This window comes from Gorilla gorilla, chromosome 6, assembly GCF_029281585.2.
Source record: "Gorilla gorilla gorilla isolate KB3781 chromosome 6, NHGRI_mGorGor1-v2.1_pri, whole genome shotgun sequence".
NCBI lineage: Eukaryota > Metazoa > Chordata > Mammalia > Primates > Hominidae > Gorilla > Gorilla gorilla.
Window position 1 is genome coordinate 74,346,892 of NC_073230.2, and position 20,924 is coordinate 74,367,815.

Genomic DNA, 20,924 nt, shown 5'->3' on the forward strand with positions numbered 1-20,924 from the left:
TAAATTATGCTTGCCTTCAGTCAGATTTCATGTTTCATACTCATGTGGCAATTTAAATGTAATTATAATGGTCACAAATTTAGGAACTAAGAGTTTTAATTTACCCAAGAGTGCGACTTTAACATTAAACTTTCAGTAGTGCTTTCTGAGTCCTATGGTTTATTACCTTCTATTTGAATCTATTAATTAACTATAGTAACTAATAATAATAAAGTCTTGATCTGCATAGCTTGACCGTTTACAAGGTCGTGTATTTATTCATTTAACTGAAAAGTGTGTGTTAGCAGACACGATGTGCCATCCTTTTTGCTAGGCTTAGGAAATAAAATGAAGAAAAAATATTGGTCTCTACTCTCATGAAACTTTCAGTCTGGCTACATAAAACCCTCACACACTCCTGAGAAGTGGATACCTCCGAAGTCTCCTATTAACCTCCTATTCCAATGTAACCACTATCTGAATTTTGTGTTATCATTTACTTTATGCAATTTTATCTATAAACAATATACATTTGAGTGTTGCCTGTTTTGGGGGTTTATATAAAGTCTACCATAAGTTTTCATCTGTGATTTGCTTTTTTTTTTATAATTGCACTTTTCTATTTTTCCATGTTGTCTAGAAACATAGCACATTTTCATAAAGAGGGAAGGGGGACAATCTCAAGGTCTCCTGGCAGTGCAGCGAAGGCTGGTGAATTATCATTAAAGAGGCTGAGATTATCATTAAAGAAAAATCTCTGAATTGTGACACTGCACTCCAGCCTGGGTGACAGAGTGAGACTCCATCCCCCCGCCCCCCCCAAAAAAGAAACATCTCGAAGCACATTTTTAACACCAAATAGCAACAGGATTATCAGGTTCAGGATTCTGAAAGAAGGGGTGTAGATCACTTTATTTCATTTTTTCATTTTTCTTTGCTTTTTCTTTTTTTGAGATGGACTCTTGCCCTGTCACCCAGACTGGAGTGCAATGGTGTGACCTCTGCTCACTGCAACCTCTGCCTCCCGGGTTCAAGCTATTCTCATGTCTCAGCCTCCTGAGTAACGGGATTACAGGTGCTCGCCACTATGCCTGCCTGATTTTTGTATATTTAGTAGAGACCAGACTTTGCCATGTTAGTCAGGTTGGTCTTGAACTCCTGACCTCAGGTGATCCACCCACCTCAGCCTCCTAAAGTGTTGGGATTACAGATGTGAGCCACTGCACCCAGGGCCACAAAGGTGTGGACACCTAGGAGCCAGGGTCATTTTCTGAGGACAATGAGTCATTGAAAGGCACAAGTAGGTGAGGGATGGATTGGGCTGCTGGTTTGAAAGCGCAACATGGAGCTTCCTAAGGCACAGGCAGCTTGGAGGCAGAGAGGCCAGTGAGAGGCAGGAGCAGCAGCCCAGGCTGTCACCAAGGAGGGGACAATGTGGTAAAAATGGAGAAATGCACATGGGTCTGAAAGGTTTAGATAAATGTGGATTTCAGCACCTCTTCTCCCACACCCCACTTATCAGCTGTGAACCTGGGACAAGGCACTCTTTTCTGTGTCTTTATGACTTAGCTGAGGTGACCACTAAGTAGGAAAAGTGCCTGGCTGGTGACACATAATAAGTAGCTGCAAGTGGTAGCTTTCTTCCCTACCCACTTGAAGCAGAACTTGGTGACCAGTTTTTCTCTCTGAGTCATCCAGCTGGCACCAGAGAAATTCTGATGCTGCTTCTTCAGACAGGGCCACCAGGATGCCTGGGCAGCATGGCAAATCTGATCCTTAGATCAGTTTGGAAAAGGTGGGGAAGGAGACAGAGCCAGAAAAACTGGGCCAGATGCCTGGATTCCAATCATACCCAGGCCCTGCCCCCTCTGGTTCTGGCTGTGCTGTGCCTGTCTGGGTCCTGAGTCAAGTGACACCTGGTCCCTGCCCTCTGCCCTCAGGAAGGTCCCCATAGACCAGGGAAAACTCACAAATACAGCCATTGGGTAATGCCAGAGAATATGCATGCCAACTCCTAAGGCTGACGAGTTACTAAACACCAATAGCTACGGTGGGAAAGAGATGTCATTGTCACCATCTTAAAGATAAGGAAACAGCAGCTTAGAGAGCAATGTGGCCAGAGTCGTTCAGCCTAGGAGTGACTGAGGCAGGACAGAAGACATAACTTGTCCAGCTCCAAGGCTTGAGTTTCCAGTCTAGCCCAGAAGATATCACCCTGCCCAGGTTGGGCTGCAACCTCACTCACCTTTGGGACAATAGGCTCTATCTGGAAGAGAAGGCTCTATTTTGAGCAATGAGGAGCCCATGCCAAGCACAGCCACCTGCCCCTGCAGAAATGAGTGGGGCTGGAAGCTTCATGGATTCTAGTTTTTAATGAATATCTCCCCTGAGCCCACACAAGCTTGTGGCTGTTGGTCCCAAGGCATATTGTCCAACCTCCAAATGGAGCAGAGCAATGGTGAAGGAAGCCTGTCTGGTCAGCTCAGCCACTTCTGAGCTCTATAGCTTTGCACAGGCCTTTGCTCCTCACTGTGCCTAAGTTTCTTGCCATAAAATGGGGACATTGATACAAACCACACACACAATGAGGATGAAAAGAGATAATGGGTAAAATGACCTCACCTGCCAGGGAGTCCATGCTCAGAGAACTCTCATGCTCTTGGGTGGAATATTTCCTCAGAGACATAGAGCTTGGAGGTCAGGGACACGGGCCCTGCCACTGACCTGCTCTGTAACTCTGAGACAGTTGCTACCCCTCTCTGAGCTCAGATCCACACTGAACAGGCTGCTCTGACCTGTGCCCCTTGGCTGGGAAGGGAATTCGTCTTCCCCAGTTTGTCAGGGAACCCTTGGCCATGGCTGAGGGCAATCTGGCCCCAGTGTCCTGGCTTAATGGAACAGCAGGAAAAGGCAAACACAAAACCCAGACCGCAGCTGACCAGGGAACCCACTCTCCTTGACCCACAAGGATTTGTTGTGATCCAGCCAGCCTGTGACTCTGTCCACATGCTGCTCCTCTGCAGGGATGCTGCTGTTCACTCCTACTCTACTGAGACACGCAGATGTCCTTGAATGAAATAATTCTCTCTCTCTGTCACACACACACATACACACACACACACACACACACACACACACACACACACACCCTAACTCTTCCTCCAGGCTCGCAAGTCAGCTGTCCACAAAAACTGCCTTCAGCGGCCCCTTAGCCTGTGAGCTGCCCTCATTCCCCCTCACAGCCCTGAGTGAGGATGCACAGCCTCCTTGGGCAGGAGGAGGCAGCTTCTGGGAGGTTGGGTCTCACAGCTCCAGTGGCCCCTGCTGGGCCTCTAGCCGGCTCAGGCAGTGACCCTGGGTAGGGAGCACCTCAGTGCTGCTCATAATTGCAGAGGATGGCCTCACCAGTCAGGGGGTCCTGGAAGGCCTTGGGGGGCTTGGTCTCTGACTGCCAGCAAAAGACGCTGGTCACATCTAGGCAGCAGGAGGCAAACACTGAGTCAGCTGACTTGCCTGACTTTAACCCTCAGGTTTTTTAAAAAAATTAAAATACAGGTGCAGGGGCTTGGGCTTGGGACTCCTGGACCCACGTGGGGCTGAGCGTGGATGGTGTTTGGTGTCCGGCTTCACTCCCAAACTGCACCCGGAGGGTTTGCGGGGCAGAGGGGCCTCAGGGCGACGGTTCCCGAACAGACCCAGGCTGCTCCGGTCAGCAGCAGCCCCGCCGCTCTCCCACCTAGCGGGGACCCCCAGCCCCGCCAGCCGCATCGCTCTGTCCCTCTCATGTCAGGCAAGCCAGTTCCGGACCGCGTGGCACCAGGAGCCGCCAGGAGCCGGGGCGACCCAGAGGTCTCCAGCGACCTGGCGTCCGGTGAGGACACAGCCCCCAGGAGGGGTTAGACCACGGGAGCCGGAGCCCGAGTCCCAGGGCCGCCGAGCCAGTGTAGAGTGGTCTCCAGGCCCTACTGGGAAGGGGCTCCGCGCTTCTGGGCGTCCACCGGAGCAGCATGGCCCTGCCCGCTGACGCCCGGTCGGGACGCTCCACACCGTGTGTGGGGGCGGAGGGGACGCGGTGGGTGCGGCCTGGGCGCGGGTGGGCTAGAGCCTGGAGACCGCCGGGAACCCGACTTCCTGGCGCTTTTCCCGTTGGGGAGCGGAGCCAAGGAACAGCGCCAGCCTCTCTCCACAAGCCAGGGACCCTACGACCCACCGCCGCAGGTGAGCTCCGCCCGGGCACCCCCTCCCCCACCAGCCCTGGATCCCTGCCGGGCTCCCGGAGCGGAGACTGTGCCTTCTGCAACAGGGCTGTGCTCCAGGTGGGAGAAACATCCTTTGCTCCCTGCTTTGGGGTCCCTGGGCTCCTTGTAGGGTCTAGTAATGGTAAAGCTTCTTACTCTGGCTGGAAAGGTAAAATTTTTCAGATCCCCTATGCTTCAGCTCAAAAAGCAGAGCTTATAGCTGTAATTGAGGTATTGGCTGCTTTTAATATGCCTATTAACGTGATTTCTGATTCTTCATACGTGGTTCATTCCACACAATTAATTGAAAATGCTCAGTTATGATTTCATACAGATGAACAACTGATGACTTTATTTACCCAATTGCAAATAGCAGTTAGGAGTAGAATGCACCCTTTTTATATCACTCACATTAGGGCTCATACACCTGTTCCAGGACCTTTAACTGGAGGGAATCAAATGGCTGATCGCCTAGTTGCTACTGCAATATCTAATGCTAGACACTTTCACAATTTAACCCATGTTAATGCCTCTGGTCTCAAACGCAGATACAGCATTACCTGGAAAGAAGCTAAAGCTATTACCCAGTGATGCCCAATTTGCCAAATGGCGCATTCCTCATCTTTTACAGGAGGAGTTAATCCTCAAGGATTGGAACCTAATTCTCTTTAGCAAATGGATGTCACACATGTTCCCTCGTTTGGGAGACTAGCTTATGTACATGTATGTGTGGACACCTTTTCCCACTTTGGGCTACATGCCAATTAGGAGAGTCTTCTGCCTGTGTTAAATGTCACCTTTTGCAATGTTTTGAAGTGATGGGCATTCCAGCTTCTATTAAAACCGATAATGCCCCAGGCTGTACTAGCCAAGCTCTAGCTACATTTTTCTCTATGTGGAATATTAAACACATTACTGGTATCCCATATAATTCTCAAGGACAAGCCATAGTAGAAAGAATGAATCTGTCCCTGAAACAGCAGTAGCAAAAACAAAGGGGGCGGGGGGAAACAGGGACTATGGGACACTGCATATACAATTGAATCTAGCATTATTGACTTTAAATTTTTTGAGCCTGCCTAAGGGCCAGATGCTATCAGCAGCTGAACAGCATCTACAGAAACCAGCTGCAAAGACAGAAGCAGAACAACTGGTTTGGTGGAGAGATCTGATAACAAAAAGTTGGGAAATAGGTAAAATAATAACTTGGGGTAGAGATTATGCTTGTGTTTCTCCAGGCCAGAACCAGCAGCTGATTTAGATACCATCAAGACACCTAAAACCTTATCATGAGCCGGATGCTGTGGAAGAGATTCTGGGAGAATCCTGAGGACCCCCCAGTTGCAGCCATGTCAAGACTGATGCTGAGGAGGACCCCAACTGTCACGAGCAATACACGTCAAACACAGCCACCTACTTGGGGAGAGATCAAGAAGCTGTCACAGATGGTGGAAGAAAACCTGAGGAAAGTGGGACAACCAGTCACAATGAGTAATTTAATGATAGCTATGAGAGCGGTGATCACCATTGCTGTGAGTATTCCTTCAGCAAGTGCTGACACAGAGAACAATTATACTTATTGGGCATATCTATCAATCTTGGCTGGCAATAATGCCTGAATGTAATCACTCTATGACCCAGTTACACATGCTTTCTGATCTTAGTATTTACCATAATGAATCTGCTCCTATAATTAAGGCATACCACCCTCAAAAACCTATTTGTAAACAGAATTGAACCTGGCCAGAAAAAATCAATGTACTTGTTTGGGAATATTGCATTGCAGAACAGGCAGAGGTGCTGCACAATGATTCCTATGGAATCATTATTGATTGGTCTCCTAAGGGGATGTTTAGCTTGAATTGTACCTCTGAGTCTGTGTGCCATGGCCACACTATGTTCAGCTGGTCGGAACAAAACAGTCAGATGGTAGAAATGGTAAGAAGTATGGCAAGAGTTCTTATTATCTGGAAACATGGCGGTATAGTGGCACCTCAACCTCCAATGATATGGCCCGCTGTAGGAGATTAACAAAAGGATTTGTGGAAACTATTAATGGCTCTTAATAAGATCAAAATTTGGGAACGAATAAAAAAGCATCTAGAAGGACACTCTACAAACTGGTCTTTGGATATTGCAAAGTTAAAAGAACAAATATTTAAAGCATCCCAGGCACATCTGACCTTAATACCAGGAACTGGAGTGCTTGAAGGAGCTGCAGACGGATTAGCAGCCAGTAACCCATTAAAATGGATGAAAACACTTGGAAGCTCTGTGATTTCAATGATGATTGTGTTATTAATCTGTGTTGTTTGTCTTTGTGTAGTCTGCAGATGCAGATCCTGACTCCTGCGAGAAGTAGCTCACCGTGATAAAGCTGCCTTTGCTTTTATTGCCCTGCAAAAACAAGAAGGGGGACATGCTGGGGAATAGGCCCCCAAATCTGGACATAAACTGGCCCCAAAACTGGCCATAAACAAAATCTCTGCAGCACTGTGACATGTTCATGGTGGCCATAACGCCCATGCTGGAAGGCTGTGGTTTACCGGAATGAGGGCGAGGAACACCTGGCCCATCCAGGGCAGAAAACCACTTATAGGTATTCCTAAACCAGAAACAATAGTATGAGCAACCTGTGCCTTAAGGACATGTTCCTGCTGCAGATAACTAGCCAGAGACCATCCCTTTGTTTCGGCCCATCCTTTTGTTTCCTGTAAGGAGTGCTTTTAGTTAATCTATAATCTATAGAAACAATACTTATCACTGGCTTGCTGTTAATAAATAAGTGGGTAAATCTCTGCTCATGGCTCTCAGCTCTGAAGGCTGTGAGTCCCCTGATTTCCCACTCCACATGCTATATTTCTGTGTGTGTGTCTTTAATTCCACTAGTGCTGCTGGGTTAGGGTCTCCGTGACCGAGCTGGGCTTGGCAAACATAACTCTTTCTGGGTACTTCCTGTTGGAAAGGAGTGCTGTGGGCCAGGCGCAGTGGCTCACGACTGTAATTTCAGCACTTTAGGAGGCCAAGGTGGGTGGATAATGAGGTCAGGAGTTCAAGACCAGCCAACATGGTGAAACCCAATCTCTACTAAAAATACAAAAATTAGCCAGGCGTGGTGGCATCCGCCTGTATTCCCAGCTACTCAGGAAGCTGAGGCAGGAGAATTGCTTGAACCTGGGAGACAGAGGTTGCAGTGAGCCAAGATCATGCCATTGCACTCCAGCCTGTGTGACAGAGCAAGACTCCATCTCAAAAAACAAAAAAAGAGAGAAAAAATGAAAAGAAAGAAAAGGAGTGCTGTGGCAGGGGAGAGCAGTTGGGGCTTCTTCTGAGGTTGATCTAAGGGTTCTCAAAAGAATGGTGTGTCCATGTGTGGCTCTGTTCATAGCACCATTTAAGGTTTAATTGTTTCTAGGTGAAAAGAGATAAATTTTTCAAGAAGGCTTGAAATATAGGGTTAGAATATGAGTATTTAGCTTACCATTGTTAGTAGAGATCCTATAGACCATAACTGTGACAGCAGTTTGTTAGCTGTTAGCTACACCAATGGATTGTAATACCAGTTTGCCTCCGCTAGATGTTGCTGTACATTGCCAGAAATGTTAATATGAAAGTAACATTTGTTTTGAGAAAACATACATTTCCCCCATGACTTGCCATTAGGGAATACTATTAGGTTTAGGCCATCTTTTATAACTTACAATATCATTGGGAGAATACGTTATTGGGTGGCTAAAATAACTTTAGTGTTGATCTTAGCAATTTCTTTCCTTTAATTATTAAATTCTTTCATGACAGGCCCTCTTACAAGATTCTTAAAATTTCTGACTTGTCCTAAACATCCTTCCTTTAAACAGCCAGTCATTTCCTTTCAGGACAAGAATTTACCATACAAGATATTTTCTTATATAAAATCTTTTTATAACCTTCTTTCCATAGCTTAGAGTGCACCATAGTACTAATCTTTAATACAAAGTCCTATCAAACTTAACGATAGTAAAACTTCCATGCTTACTTCCTATCCATAACTCTTACTCCTGCTATAAGCAAAACAAACTTGACTAAATCTTTTCTGCAACTGCTAATCCTTTTACAAAGATAACAATTAGGTAAATTATTTCAGCAATTAGAATTTTACAAGTAGAATTCCACATTGTGGGTGCCACAGCGTACAGTTCTATTGCAAATAATAGCGTGAATATAACAATTCCTGCAAAAGTGGTGTAGTAAATAGTTTCTGTTTAAAACTTTACTTGCCAAGCTATAACATTTTCCTTTGGGAATTTATGAAGTTACAAATGCAATTCTATGTATAATTGAAATTTCTGGCAAATATGCATTAAAAAGAAGGTCTAATATTTGGCGGTGAATTTTGAGAGGAAATGTAGAATTTTTTTAAAGTATCTGGTGAGGTAGATGGGATTGAGTAAGATGAGTAGCTCTCACTCAGTTACTTATCTTTTATGATTTTCAGGTTAAGATCTTCTATTTCTCCACATTGATATTCAGGACATTCCTCTGGGCTGTCAGAGGTTGCTCCCTCAGCTCTTCAGGGTTTGACTTCAGTGTGATGCATTCAGAATTTGATACCTGTAACTTTTACTGCCAAGGAGCTTGAAAGAAAATCAGTGTAGGGCTCTTCCCAGTTTGAGTTTAGGAAAGGAGAGGGTTTTCACTAATGCCAAATCTCGAGTTAAACAAAGGTGTTCCTATTTCCTGGGGTTGGGCTTCTGCCAGTTGTGTCAATTCCTGTTGGAAGTGAGCTAGAGAGGTTACATGCTTAACCAACTTAGAGGTTTTCTGCCTGAAAAGAATCTCTGAACACAATGATAAGATTTATCCTTTCCTAAGTGAAAAACTTGTTGAAGGATTTTAAGGACTTTCCATTGGCTTGAGGCTAGCAAATGGAGTTTGCCATCCTCTGTCCTCTGACTGTAGCCATCCTGAGAGATGAAAATATACCCCGAAGAAGCGGCCCATTCTATTTCCACAGAGAAATACTGAGGTTTATTTTCTCTTATGGAGCCTTCCTATATTCGAAGGGCTTGAAGTGTGTTAATTCTTTGAGGCTTCCTCACCTTTGACTTAGCTGTCTGATCAGATAACCTGTTTCCTTTGGCTACTTCATCTGTTCTCTTTTGATGTTCCTTACAATGTGTTCCTGCCATTTTTCATGGAAGGAAATCTGAGGATAATAACCAGTTAATTTCTGGTGATATTTTATAGGAGAAGCATTAGTGGTAAGATTTCTTTCTGCTTTTTATTATAAGTTGTATTTCATACAGGCATTCAATTTATATCACCCTCCTTCATTATTTTAATATAAAGCCTTCTCCACTTTATGTCAGTGGAAAACAGGCCACCTGGTGCCAGGAAAGCACGTGGATTGCCATTTTAATGATGATGATGAAGAGCACTTGTTTGGGTGGTACTCACATGCCAAACACTGTTATTTGGCTCAAAGTACCAGTTTTTTATTCTTCTCTAAATGTAGTGATAAAATAAAATAAAATTCTTAGTTAAGAAGACTTTATCTCATTCAAGTATGTATTATGAAATTTTGTTGACACTTAAGTGTCTCTGACTTACCTAGAATATTGAAATTTTTCATGAATTCAATTTGAGCACTGTAAAGAAACTTTCTTTACTAAAAGCCTTTGTGAGGCAGAATAAGATTTATGAAATGTCTTTATAATATGGAAAAATGTGTTAATGATGTTTGTAGTAATCCCTCTGAACACAGCATTCTCAATTCCCGGTATTCACCCTGAGTTACTCAGGGGAAATTGGTATCTCTGTAAACAGGCAGAAGAAAGTGCAGAGTGAAGGTGCACAACATTGCACAGAAATGTTTTCCACATGCACCTATTAGGGTCTTAATGTAATGGACTGTTATTTGTGTGGCTACATACTTACTGAATCTAGTCATGCTATTTTCTGGCAGCTAAAGGCATCTGTTACCCATTAATTTTATATAATTATTTTCTTGGCGGAAAAATAAATCCTTTTTAAATTTACTGTAAATTAAGAGATTAGATTTGTAATCTTCAATTTTTTAATGTTAAAGCAAATCAGAGAAAAGCCATGTGTATACTGTATGCATTTTCCTACCTATCGAAATTCTTGTACTGCCCTGAAATATCAAGGACTTAATAACGGAGCAAATCCTAAATCTGGTCTTTGCTTCCTGTTAGTAATCTGTCCATTTCAAAAAGCATGGCAATTATGCTAAGCCATTGAAAAGATGTGGTTTTGACTAATATTATCCGATTTTAAATGTTTTGTTACTTTTATTATGTTAATCTAAGAGCAAATATCCACATAACTGTTCCTGCTTTCAAGAAATACTCATATTATGGACAGATGCGGTGGCTCATATCTGTAATCCCAGCACTTTGGGAGGCTGAGGTGGGTGGATTACTTGAGGTCAGGAGTTCGAGACAAGCCTGGCAAACATGATGAAACCTCATCTCTACTAAAAATACAAAAATTAACCAGGTGTGGTGGTGCATGCCTGTAGTCCCAGCTACTCTGGAGGCTGAGGGAGGAGAAGGGCTTGAATCTGGGAAGTTGAGGTTGCAGTAAGCTGAGATCACACCACTGCACTTCAGTCTGGGTGATGGAGTGAGACTCTGTCTCCAAAAAAAAAAAAAGAAATATATATGTTGGATTACAGTATAGTAGAATCCTCTAAAATTAGCAGAAGTTCATTATTAAATTTATTGTTTTCAAAATTTTTCAATTGTGAAAATGAAAAATTAGGTATGCTTTTTCATGATAATTTTAATTCTAGGAGGGTACATAGGATAAAGTAAAACAGGGTCATCAGAATGGTGCAGACATGCTGATTTAATTAGAATGAGTTCAGCCTTTTTGGTAGACTATTGGTATCCCAGAGGCTGACCATTCACTACAGCTTACTAAATGTTGCCTCATAAGGCTGATGCAAGAGTGCTTGGGAAGGGAAGAGCATGGTCCGTTTAAATAATATGGAAGTGGGGAAGGGAACTGCTGGGTAGAGGAGGGCGCTGTCACTGGCCAGGGCTCCACCCCCACGGACCTAAGTGAGGACAGGCACTTCTGCCCTTGTGCCCAAATGTATTTTCCAGGACCACCCTGGCCCACCATGCCCCCATCCTGGGCCTATAAAAACCCGGGACTCTAGCAAGGCAGAGACACAAGTGACCAGACGTGGAGAGGAGCACATCAGTAGAGGAAGATGCAAGTGGCTGGTCCTCAAGAGGACGTCGAGAGGAGCACGCTGGCAGAAGAGCACACCCGCAGGCACCAGCACACCAGCAGGCTATCAACTGGTAGGACTAGGCTGAGTTTGGTCCGGGCAGTCGGAGGAGAGCTAGGGCCGCCAAGCGGCCCAACTCCAGGGAAAGAACATCTCCCTTCTGCCTCCCCCATTGGCTGAGAGCTATGCCACTCAATAAAACTTTACACTCATTCTCCAAGCCCACGTGTGATCCGATTATTCTGGTACACCAAGGCAAGAAACCACAGGATACAGAAATCCCCCTGTCCTGGTGATAAGGAAGGGGGTCTAATTGAGCTGGTTAATACGAGCTGCCTATAGACGGCAAACTAAGAGAGCGCCCTGTAACACATGCCCACTGGGGCTTCAGGAACTGTAAACACTTACCCCTAGACACTGCCGTGGGGTCGGTCTGCCTGTCTGTATGCTTCCCTAGTGCAGTGGAGCACCAAAGAAGTGAACCACACCCGCATCACACACTCTGTGAGGGGAACAAGGGAACCTTTCCTGTTTCAATGCCAGTGGGCTCTTTCAACCAGACTGCCTTTTTCCTCTAATTGATGTGGTTGTGTTGTGGTCTCCTCTGTTTATCTTAAGCTATCTCAGATAAGGTGTTTATTTATTGCATGACTAAGACCCCCCTTTTTTTCCTCTGCAATGGGATTCTCCTTGTCCTCCCTACTGGAAGCAACATGTGGGAGGCAGAAATGATGACAATATACAAATATATTTCCTGCCATGTGGCCTCCATAAGCAGCTTACAGCATGGCCCATGTAGAAGTCACTTATTTCCAGGCCACCTGGGATATTTTTCTATCATGTGTCCCTTTCTCTTAAAAGCACCTCTTATTCAGCTTAGCCCAATCAGGATAATCTCCCTTTTGATGAACACAAAAGCAACACATTAACAACCTAATTTTATGAATGATTTTCCAACACAGTCACACATTCTTTTGCAATCAAGGAAAAAGGATTCCACAGCAGGTGTGCAACAGACTGGCAATCCTGGGGAATATCTTAAAATTTTGCCTACCCACCTGAATAGACCTTTAAAATCATCTTTTAGTTGCTTTTGTTAGCAAAGCAAACAAAGATATCATCTGCAAATAATAATTAACTACTTTCCAATTTTATTCATTAAAATATTAACTAACTTTTTTTCTGGCTTATTTCTTATGTACCATTTGATACATTCACAAACACGCAGAACAATGAAAATGTATCTAATTATTCAATTTTTGTTAATTTTTATTAAAAGTGAGTGTTAATTGTTTCCTTTCTGGTTAAAGAGGGTTTTTATTGTTGTACTCAGAAGTGCTATCTCTGGAGACATATTTGCCTGTGTTTTAATATTCTACTATTATGAGCAAGTCATTTCTACCCATAGCTCTGGTTCTTTCTCTGCAAAATGGATAAGTGTAATGCCTATGTTATCCAGTTACTGTGAGAATTAAATTTATTAACACATAAGTAGTATTATGGTTAGTGCTCAGTACAAATTAGCTATTAAGATACGTGTATACTGAATTACATTAACATGTTCTTTAACACAGAAATATCCTTCCATAACATGAGTTTTTCAATCAATAAATATATTTAATTTTTTTTTTTTGAGATGGAGTTTCACTCTTGTTGCCCAGGCTAGAGTGCAATGGCACCATCTCGGCTCACTGCAACCTCCACCTCCTGGGTTCAAGCAATTCTCCTGCCTCAGCCTCCCAAGTCACTGGGGTTACGGGCACCTGCCACCACACCCAGCTAATTTTTGTTATTTTTAGTAGAGATAAGGTTTCACCATGTTGGCCATACCGGTCTCGAACTCCTGACCTCAGGCGATGCACCCCCCTCGGCCTCCCAAAGTGCTGGGATTACAGGTGTGAGCCACCACACCTGGTCTTTTAAATTCATTTTTTTAAAAAAAATTGGATACACAATGGAATATTGTTCAGCCTTTAAAAAGGGGTAAATCCTATCATTTGAAACAATATAGATGAATTTAGAAGACATTATGCTAGATGGAATAACCGTGGCACAGAAAGACAAATACTGCAAGAATAAAGTTTAACTCAAAAAAGTAGAAAGTGGAATAATCTTTACCAGAGGCTGGGTGTGGTGGGAAGAAAACAGAGAGTTGTTGATCAAAGAATGCAAAGTTTCACATAGACAGGGTAAATATGTTTTGACATCTATTGCAAAGCAGGGTGACTACAATAAACAATAATTACTGTATATTTTAAAATAACTAAGAGTAAATTTCAAGTATCTCACCACAAAAATGATAGGTGAGTTCATGTGTTATTTAACTCAACATAATCATATTATGTACATATATTCAAACATCACATTGTACCTCATAATGTATACAACTCTTATTTGCCAATAAAAATATTAATAGTTTTTAAAAAAGGATAGTATCATAAACATTCGACTACTATTACAGCCCCGGACTGACTAGAATAAACATGAGTTACAAATCACTGATGTGGCCACATTGTTTTCTGGCTTAATATTGATCATGATCTAACAGAATCAACAAATAAGAGCTAATAAATTTCCTGTACACTTGTTATGTGCTGGGCAAACTTTGGGTACCTTTATTTGTACTAATTGCTTTAATTTAACAAAACCCTAGGATTTAGGCAGTATGATCCTCACTGTACGGACGAAGAGTCAAGCACAGAGAGGTCAAGAAACTGTATTCATATCGTACAGCCCATAAATGGCAGAACTGGAATGCAATCAGGAACCACCTGATTCTAAGTTTCAGTCTTAACCATATGCCCAACACCCTCTCATCCAATTATTATTCCTGATCTAACATTTTGGCTTTTAATTTTCTAATTTAGTAGAAATAAAGAGGAATTTTAAAATCAGTTTTTTGACAAAAATAGCAGACAGGAGGCAGAAATAGATTGCAGCTCCCACTCAGAGCAGTGTGTAGAAACTCGCATCATGAACTTTTGCTTCAGAACTACTGCAGGAATGAACCAGGAAAGCTGAGAGAACCCACAGACTTTCTGAAGGAAGCTAATTTCTCCTGCAGGATCTCAGAGACAGCCCAAATACTATGAGTGCCCAAGATGTGAAAGTGGGAAAAAGGAATCATCTGCTCTCATACACACACCCTCACTTGGGAACCTGAAAGTCTAGATCATGGGATAAGGACCTGACCTTACCTCGAGCTGAGTCAATTTAGAGAGATGAGCTAAATACAGAGGTAGAGGAAGCAGAAGAAGCCCTGTGGGCTCTCTGGGTCTTCAGGAAAGCTTTTAAAGACTTGTTTCAAAGGGGTCCTTGGAGAGGGCTGTCAAGGGAAGTGGGAAAAGACCACAGGGAGAAGGAAACTTCCAGCTGAACTTTCTAACAATTCTAACCAAACATGAATTCACCTGGCCAGAATTTGCAGGAGGGCATGAATCAGGTGTGCAGACTGCAAAGTCAGCAGGCACAAAAGGCCTGCTCGCTTTCGCAGCTAGGAGGCTGGTAGCCTTGGGCAAGTTCTCAGCCCTGCTCACCCACTGCCTGAAAGAAAACTCGGTGCTCTTGGTGCAGAGCATGGTGGGAGTGAGTCTGGTCTTTCAGGTTGTGTGGGAGCTGGGTGAGGACTGTAACTGCTGGCTTTCCCCACATCCCTGACAACCTTCATGACAGCAGGGGCAGCCATAATCTTCCTGGGAAAATAACTCCATTGACCTGGGAACAATGCCACCATTTCCTGCAGCAGCTGCAGCAAGCCCCGCCCAAAGAGAGTCTAAGCTCAGATATGCCTAACAATCCCCCACCTGATGGTCCCTCCCTACCTACTCTGGTAGCTGAAGACAAATAGCTTATACTCTTGGCAGTCTTAGGGCCCCACTCACCACCTGATCCTCCCTATACTACCACAGCCATGCTCCCTTGAAAGCACCTCCTCCTGGCAGGTGGCCAACCAGCACAAAAATAGTGCATTAAACAACCAAACCTAAGTACCCTCAAGAAGTCCATTTCACCACCTGCCACCTCTACTGAAGCAGGTGCTAATATCCACATCTGAGAGACCTGAAGACAATTTACATCACAGGACTCTGTGCAGACAACTCCCACTACCAGCCCAGAGCTTGGTAGACTTGCTTGGGGGCTAGATCCAGAAGAGAAATAACAATCACTACAGCTCAGCTCTCAGGAAGCCACATCCCTAGGAAAAGGGGGAGAGTATTACATCAAGGGAATACCCCATGGGACAAAATAATCTGAATAAACAGCCTTGAACCTTAGAACTTCCCTCTAACATAGCCTACCCAAATGAGAAGGAACCAGAAAAACAATTCTGGTAATATGACAAAACAAGGTTCTTTAATATGCCCCCAAAATTATGCTAGCTCACCAGCAATGGATCCAAACCAAGGAGAAATCTCTGATTTATCTGGGAAAGAATTCAGAAGTTCAGTTATTAAACTAATCAAGGAGGCACCAGAGAAAATGAAGTCCAATTTAAGGAAATCAGAAAACATACAAAAATGAGGGAAGAAACCTTCAGTCAAATAGATAGCATAAATAAAAAACAATCACAACTTCAAGAAATAAGGAACTCACTTAGAGAAATGCAAAATGTTCTGGAAAGTCTCAGCAATAGAATCAGGCAAGTAGAAGAATGAACTTCTGAGGTCAAAGACAAGGTTTTTGGATTAACCCAATCCAACAATGACAAAGAAAAAATAATATAAAAAAAAACTTCCAAGTAGTTTGGGACATGTTAAGTGACCAAACCTAAGAATAATTGGTAATTATTAGAAATAATTAGAAAGAAGACAAATCTAAAAGTTTGTAAAACATATTTGGAGGAATAATTGAGGAAAACTTTCCTGGACTTGCTAGAGACCTAGCCATCCAAATACAAGAAGCTCAAAGAATATCAGGGAAATTCATCTAAAAAAGATTATCACCTAGGCATACTGTCATCAGGTTATCTAAATTCAAGATGAAGGAAAGAATCTTAACAGCTGTGAGGGAAAAGCACCAGGTAACTTATAAAGAAAAACTTATCAGATTAATGCCGATTTCTCAGCAGAAACCCTACAAGCTAAAAAGAATTGGGGCCCTATCTTCAAGCCTCCTTAAATAAAACAATAATTAGCCAAAAATTCTGAATCCAGTGAAACTAAGCTTCATAAATGAAGGAAATATACTGTCTTTTCCAGAAAAACAAATACTGAGAGCAGTCACTACTACCAAGCCAGCACTACAAGAACTGCTAAAAAGACCTCTACATTTTGAAACAAATTCTGGAAACACGTCAAAACAGAACCTGTTTAAAACATAAATCTCCCAGGATCTATAAAACCAAAATACAATAAAAAAGGTATATAGACAACAAATAGCAAAATAAAAGGAATAGTACCTCACATCTCAATACTAACATCAAATGTAAATGGCCTAAACATCCCACTTAAAAGATACAGAATTGCAGAATGGGTAAGAGTTCACCAACCAGTTATCTGTTGCCTTCAAGAGACTCACCTAACATTAAGGACTCACATAAACTTAAGGTATTGGGGAGGAAAAGGATATTCCATGCAAATGGACACCAAAAGCAAGCAGGAGTAGCTATTCTTATATCAGATGGAACTTTAAAGCAATATCAGTTAAAAAGGACAAAGAGGGACATTTTATTTTGATGCAAGACTTTTTCCAACAGGAAAATACCACAATCCTAAATATGTATGCACCCAACACTGGAGCTCTCAAGTTTATAAAACAATTACTATTAGACCTAAAAAATAAGGCAGACAGCAACACGATAATAGTGGAAAACTTTAATACTCCACTGACAGCACTAGACAGGTCATCAAGAGAGAAAGTCAACAAAGAAACAATGGACTTTAGCTACACCCTAGACCAAATGGACTTAACAGATATTTACAAAACATTATACCCAACAACTGCAGAATATACATATATTTTTAATAGACACGTGGTTTCACCATGTAGGCCATGCTGGTCTTGAGCTTCTGACCCCTAGTGATTGTCCTGCTGCGGCCCCCCTAAGTGCTGAGATTACAGGCCTGAGCCACAGGGCCCAGCCTATAGATGCAAAAATCCGTAACAAAATACTAGCTAACCGAATCCAACAACATATTAAAAAGATAATCCACCATAATCAAGTGGGTTTTATAGCTAATGATTCAGGGATGGTTTAATGTACACAAGTCAATAAATGTGATACACCACATAAACAGAATTTTTAAAAAAAATTACATAAGTATTTCAATAGATGGAGAAAAGCATTTGACAAAATCCAGCATCACTTTATGATTAAAACCATCAGCAAAACTGGCCTACCAAGGACATACCTTAATATAATAAAAGGCATCTATGACAAACCTACTGCCAACATAATACTAAATGGGGAAAAGTTGAAAGCATTTCCTCTGAGAACTGGAACAAGACAAAAATGCTTACTCTCACCACTTCTATTCAACATAGTACTGGACATCCTAGCCAGAATGATCAGACAAGAGAAAGAAATAAAGGGCATCCAAATCAGTAAAGAGGAGCTGAAACTAATTGTTTCCTTATGATATAATTGTATACCCAGAAAACACTAAAGCCTCCTTCAAAAAGCTCCTAGAACCAATAAATAAATTAAGCAAAGTTTCAGAATACAAAATCCATGTGCACATATTAGTAACTTTGCTATATACCAAAAGCGACCACGCTGAGAATCAAATTAAGAACTCAACTCCTTCTACAATAGCTGCACAAAAAATAAAATACTTAGGAATATACCTAACCAAGGAAGTGAAAGACCTCTACAAGAAAAACTACAAAACGCTGCTGAAAGAACTAGATGACACAAATAAAAACACATCCCATGCTCATAGATGGGTAGAATCAATACTCTAAAAGTGACCATACTGCCAAAAGCAATCTACAAATTCAATACAATTCCCATCAGAGTACTGACATTATTCTTCAAATAACTATGAAAAAACAATCCTAAAATTCATATGGAACCAAAAAAAAAAGCTTGCCTAGCCAAAGCAAGACTAAGCAAAAGAAACAAATCAAAAGGCATCGTATTGCCCAACTTTGAACAACACAATAAGGCCACACTCACCAAAACAGCATGGTACCGGTATAAAAACAGGGACATAGACAAACAGAACAGAATGGAGAACCCAGAAATAAACACAAATAGTTACACCCAACTGATCTTTGACAAAGCAAACAAAAACATAAGGTGGGAAAAGGACACCCTATTCAACAAATGGTGCTGGGATACTTGGCAAGCCACATGTAGAAGAATGAAACTTGATCTCATCTCTCACCTTATACAAAAATCAACTCGAGATGGATCAAGGACTTAAATCTAAGACCTGACACTATAAAAATTCTAGAAGATAACATCAGAAGAACCCTTCTAGACATTGGCTTAGTCAAGGATTTCATGACCAAAAACCCCAGAGCAAATGCAATGAAGACAAAGATAAATAGCTGGGACTTCATTAAACTAAAGAGCTTTTGCATGGCCAAAGGAAGTGAGCAAAGTAAACAACAACCCACAGAGCGGGAGAAAATCTTCACAATTTATATATCTGACACAGGACTAATGTCCAGAATCTGCAACAAACTGAAACAAATTAGCCAGAAAAAAAAAATCTCGTCAAAAAGTGGGCTAAGGACATAAATAGACAATTCTCAAAAGAAGATATAAAAATGGCCAGGAAACACATGAAAAAATGCTCAACATCACTAATGATCAGGGAAATGCAAATCAAAACCATAACGTGATACCACCTTACTCCTGTAAGAATGGCCATAATAAAAAAAATAAAAAAATAATAAATGTTGGTGTGGATGGAGTGAAAAGGAAACACTTCTACACTGCTAGTGGGAATGTAAACTAGTACAACCACTATGGAAAGCAGTGTGGAGATTCCTTAAAGAACTAAAGGGAGAACTACCATTTGATCCAGCAGTCCTACTATTGGGTATCTACCCAGAGGAAAAGAAGTTATTATTTAAAAAAAAAATACTTGCACATGCATGTTTATAGCAGCATAATTTGGAATTGCAAAAATGTGGAAACAACTCAAATGCCCATCAATCAACAAGTGGATAAAGAAACTGTGGATATATATATATATATATAATTGAATACTACTCAGAAATGGAAAATCAAACATTGTATGTTCTCACTCATAATTGGGAGCTAAACTATAAGGATGTAAAGGCATCAGGTAAAAGACTACAAATTGGGTTCAGTGTATACTACTCAGGTGATGGGTGCACCAAAATCTCAGAAATCACCACTAAAGAATTTACTCATGTAACCAAATACCACCTGTTCCACAAAATTTATGGAAATAAAAAACTTAAAAAAAAAAAAAAGACTGAAAGCGAACTCAGTTCATCCAGCCTTGTTTTTCTCATTTTGCAGGAGAGAGGTTGGAGACAGTGCCAACTTCACACAGCCTTTAAGAGATCAACTCCAGACCTCAAATCACACCCTCTGACCCCAAGCCCATGGTCCTTTTTTGCCTCCCAGTATTACTCTGTCTCTTCAAACAAGAAGAAAGAGCCAAGTTGAGAAGGAGAGTGGTCACACCCACACCTAGATTCTATTCTCCTGGGCACTGCCTTCCCTGTGGGACCTACCTATTTAATTCCAGTGCTCATGTTATGCCCAAACCCTGGAAGAATGTGACCTTTAAATCTCTGTGCACCCCAGGAACTAGCAGACATTAAAAGTAATAATAATGGGCTGGGCACACAGGTTTGTGCCTGTGGTCTCAGCTATTCGGGAGGCTGAGGAGGGAGAATATGTTAAGCCCAGAAGTTCAAGGCTGCAATGAGCAATGTTTGCGCCATTGCACTCCAGCCTGAGTGCAGAAAAAGTAATAATGACAAAATAAAAAGAGAAATTTACCAATTACTAAGGAAGTCTAGAAAGGCTAGGTGTACCCCCTCTAAATCTAAAATAACAGTTTAAAAATAAAAATATTTTATTGGTAAAAATAAATAAGATAAAAACCACTTTCTTTTTACGCTGAGATAGTATGTAGAACTTGATTTTTGGTTGAAAGCACTTATTACTAAGCCTAACACAAATAATTTGGCAAATGGGTTCTAACAATAATATGTCTCTCATGACTTAAAAAAGCCACTAATTTTACTTTTGAAATATATTTAATTTTTATATTAAAGCTAAGATGAACCTATTATTACATAGAAAATTTGTGGTCTGCATATGCCTCCCCATCCACTGAGTGGTCTACAGTTTCTGAAAGTTTCAGAAACACTAATATAAGAATACTTTTTCTGATTGAATAATTTAAGGATATTGTTTTCTCAGTGACTAAAATGAAATAGATTGGAATTACAAATCAGTCACTTACAATGTAATTTTAAATGTTATTTAATGAACACGTGAAGTTTTTTAAAACTCATCTGAATAACTTATTTCT

General features: G+C 41.7%; 1 protein-coding gene and 1 long non-coding RNA gene across 2 annotated transcripts; both read left to right on the forward strand.

Annotated features, from left to right (window-relative positions):
* Positions 1 to 3,584: 3,584 nt before the first annotated feature.
* On the forward strand, positions 3,585 to 4,347 carry LOC134758803 (proline-rich protein 2-like). The gene is made up of 2 exons (XM_063708059.1): positions 3,585 to 3,877; positions 4,184 to 4,347. The coding sequence occupies exons 1-2, from the start codon at positions 3,586 to 3,588 to the stop codon at positions 4,345 to 4,347; spliced, it is 456 nt and encodes a 151-aa protein (XP_063564129.1). The 5' UTR covers position 3,585.
* Positions 4,348 to 4,587: 240 nt separating this feature from the next.
* On the forward strand, positions 4,588 to 7,074 carry LOC129523657 (uncharacterized). The gene is made up of 2 exons (XR_008667228.2): positions 4,588 to 5,749; positions 6,544 to 7,074. It is a non-coding gene; the product is annotated as an uncharacterized lncRNA (long non-coding RNA).
* The last annotated feature ends 13,850 nt before the right edge of the window (positions 7,075 to 20,924 follow it).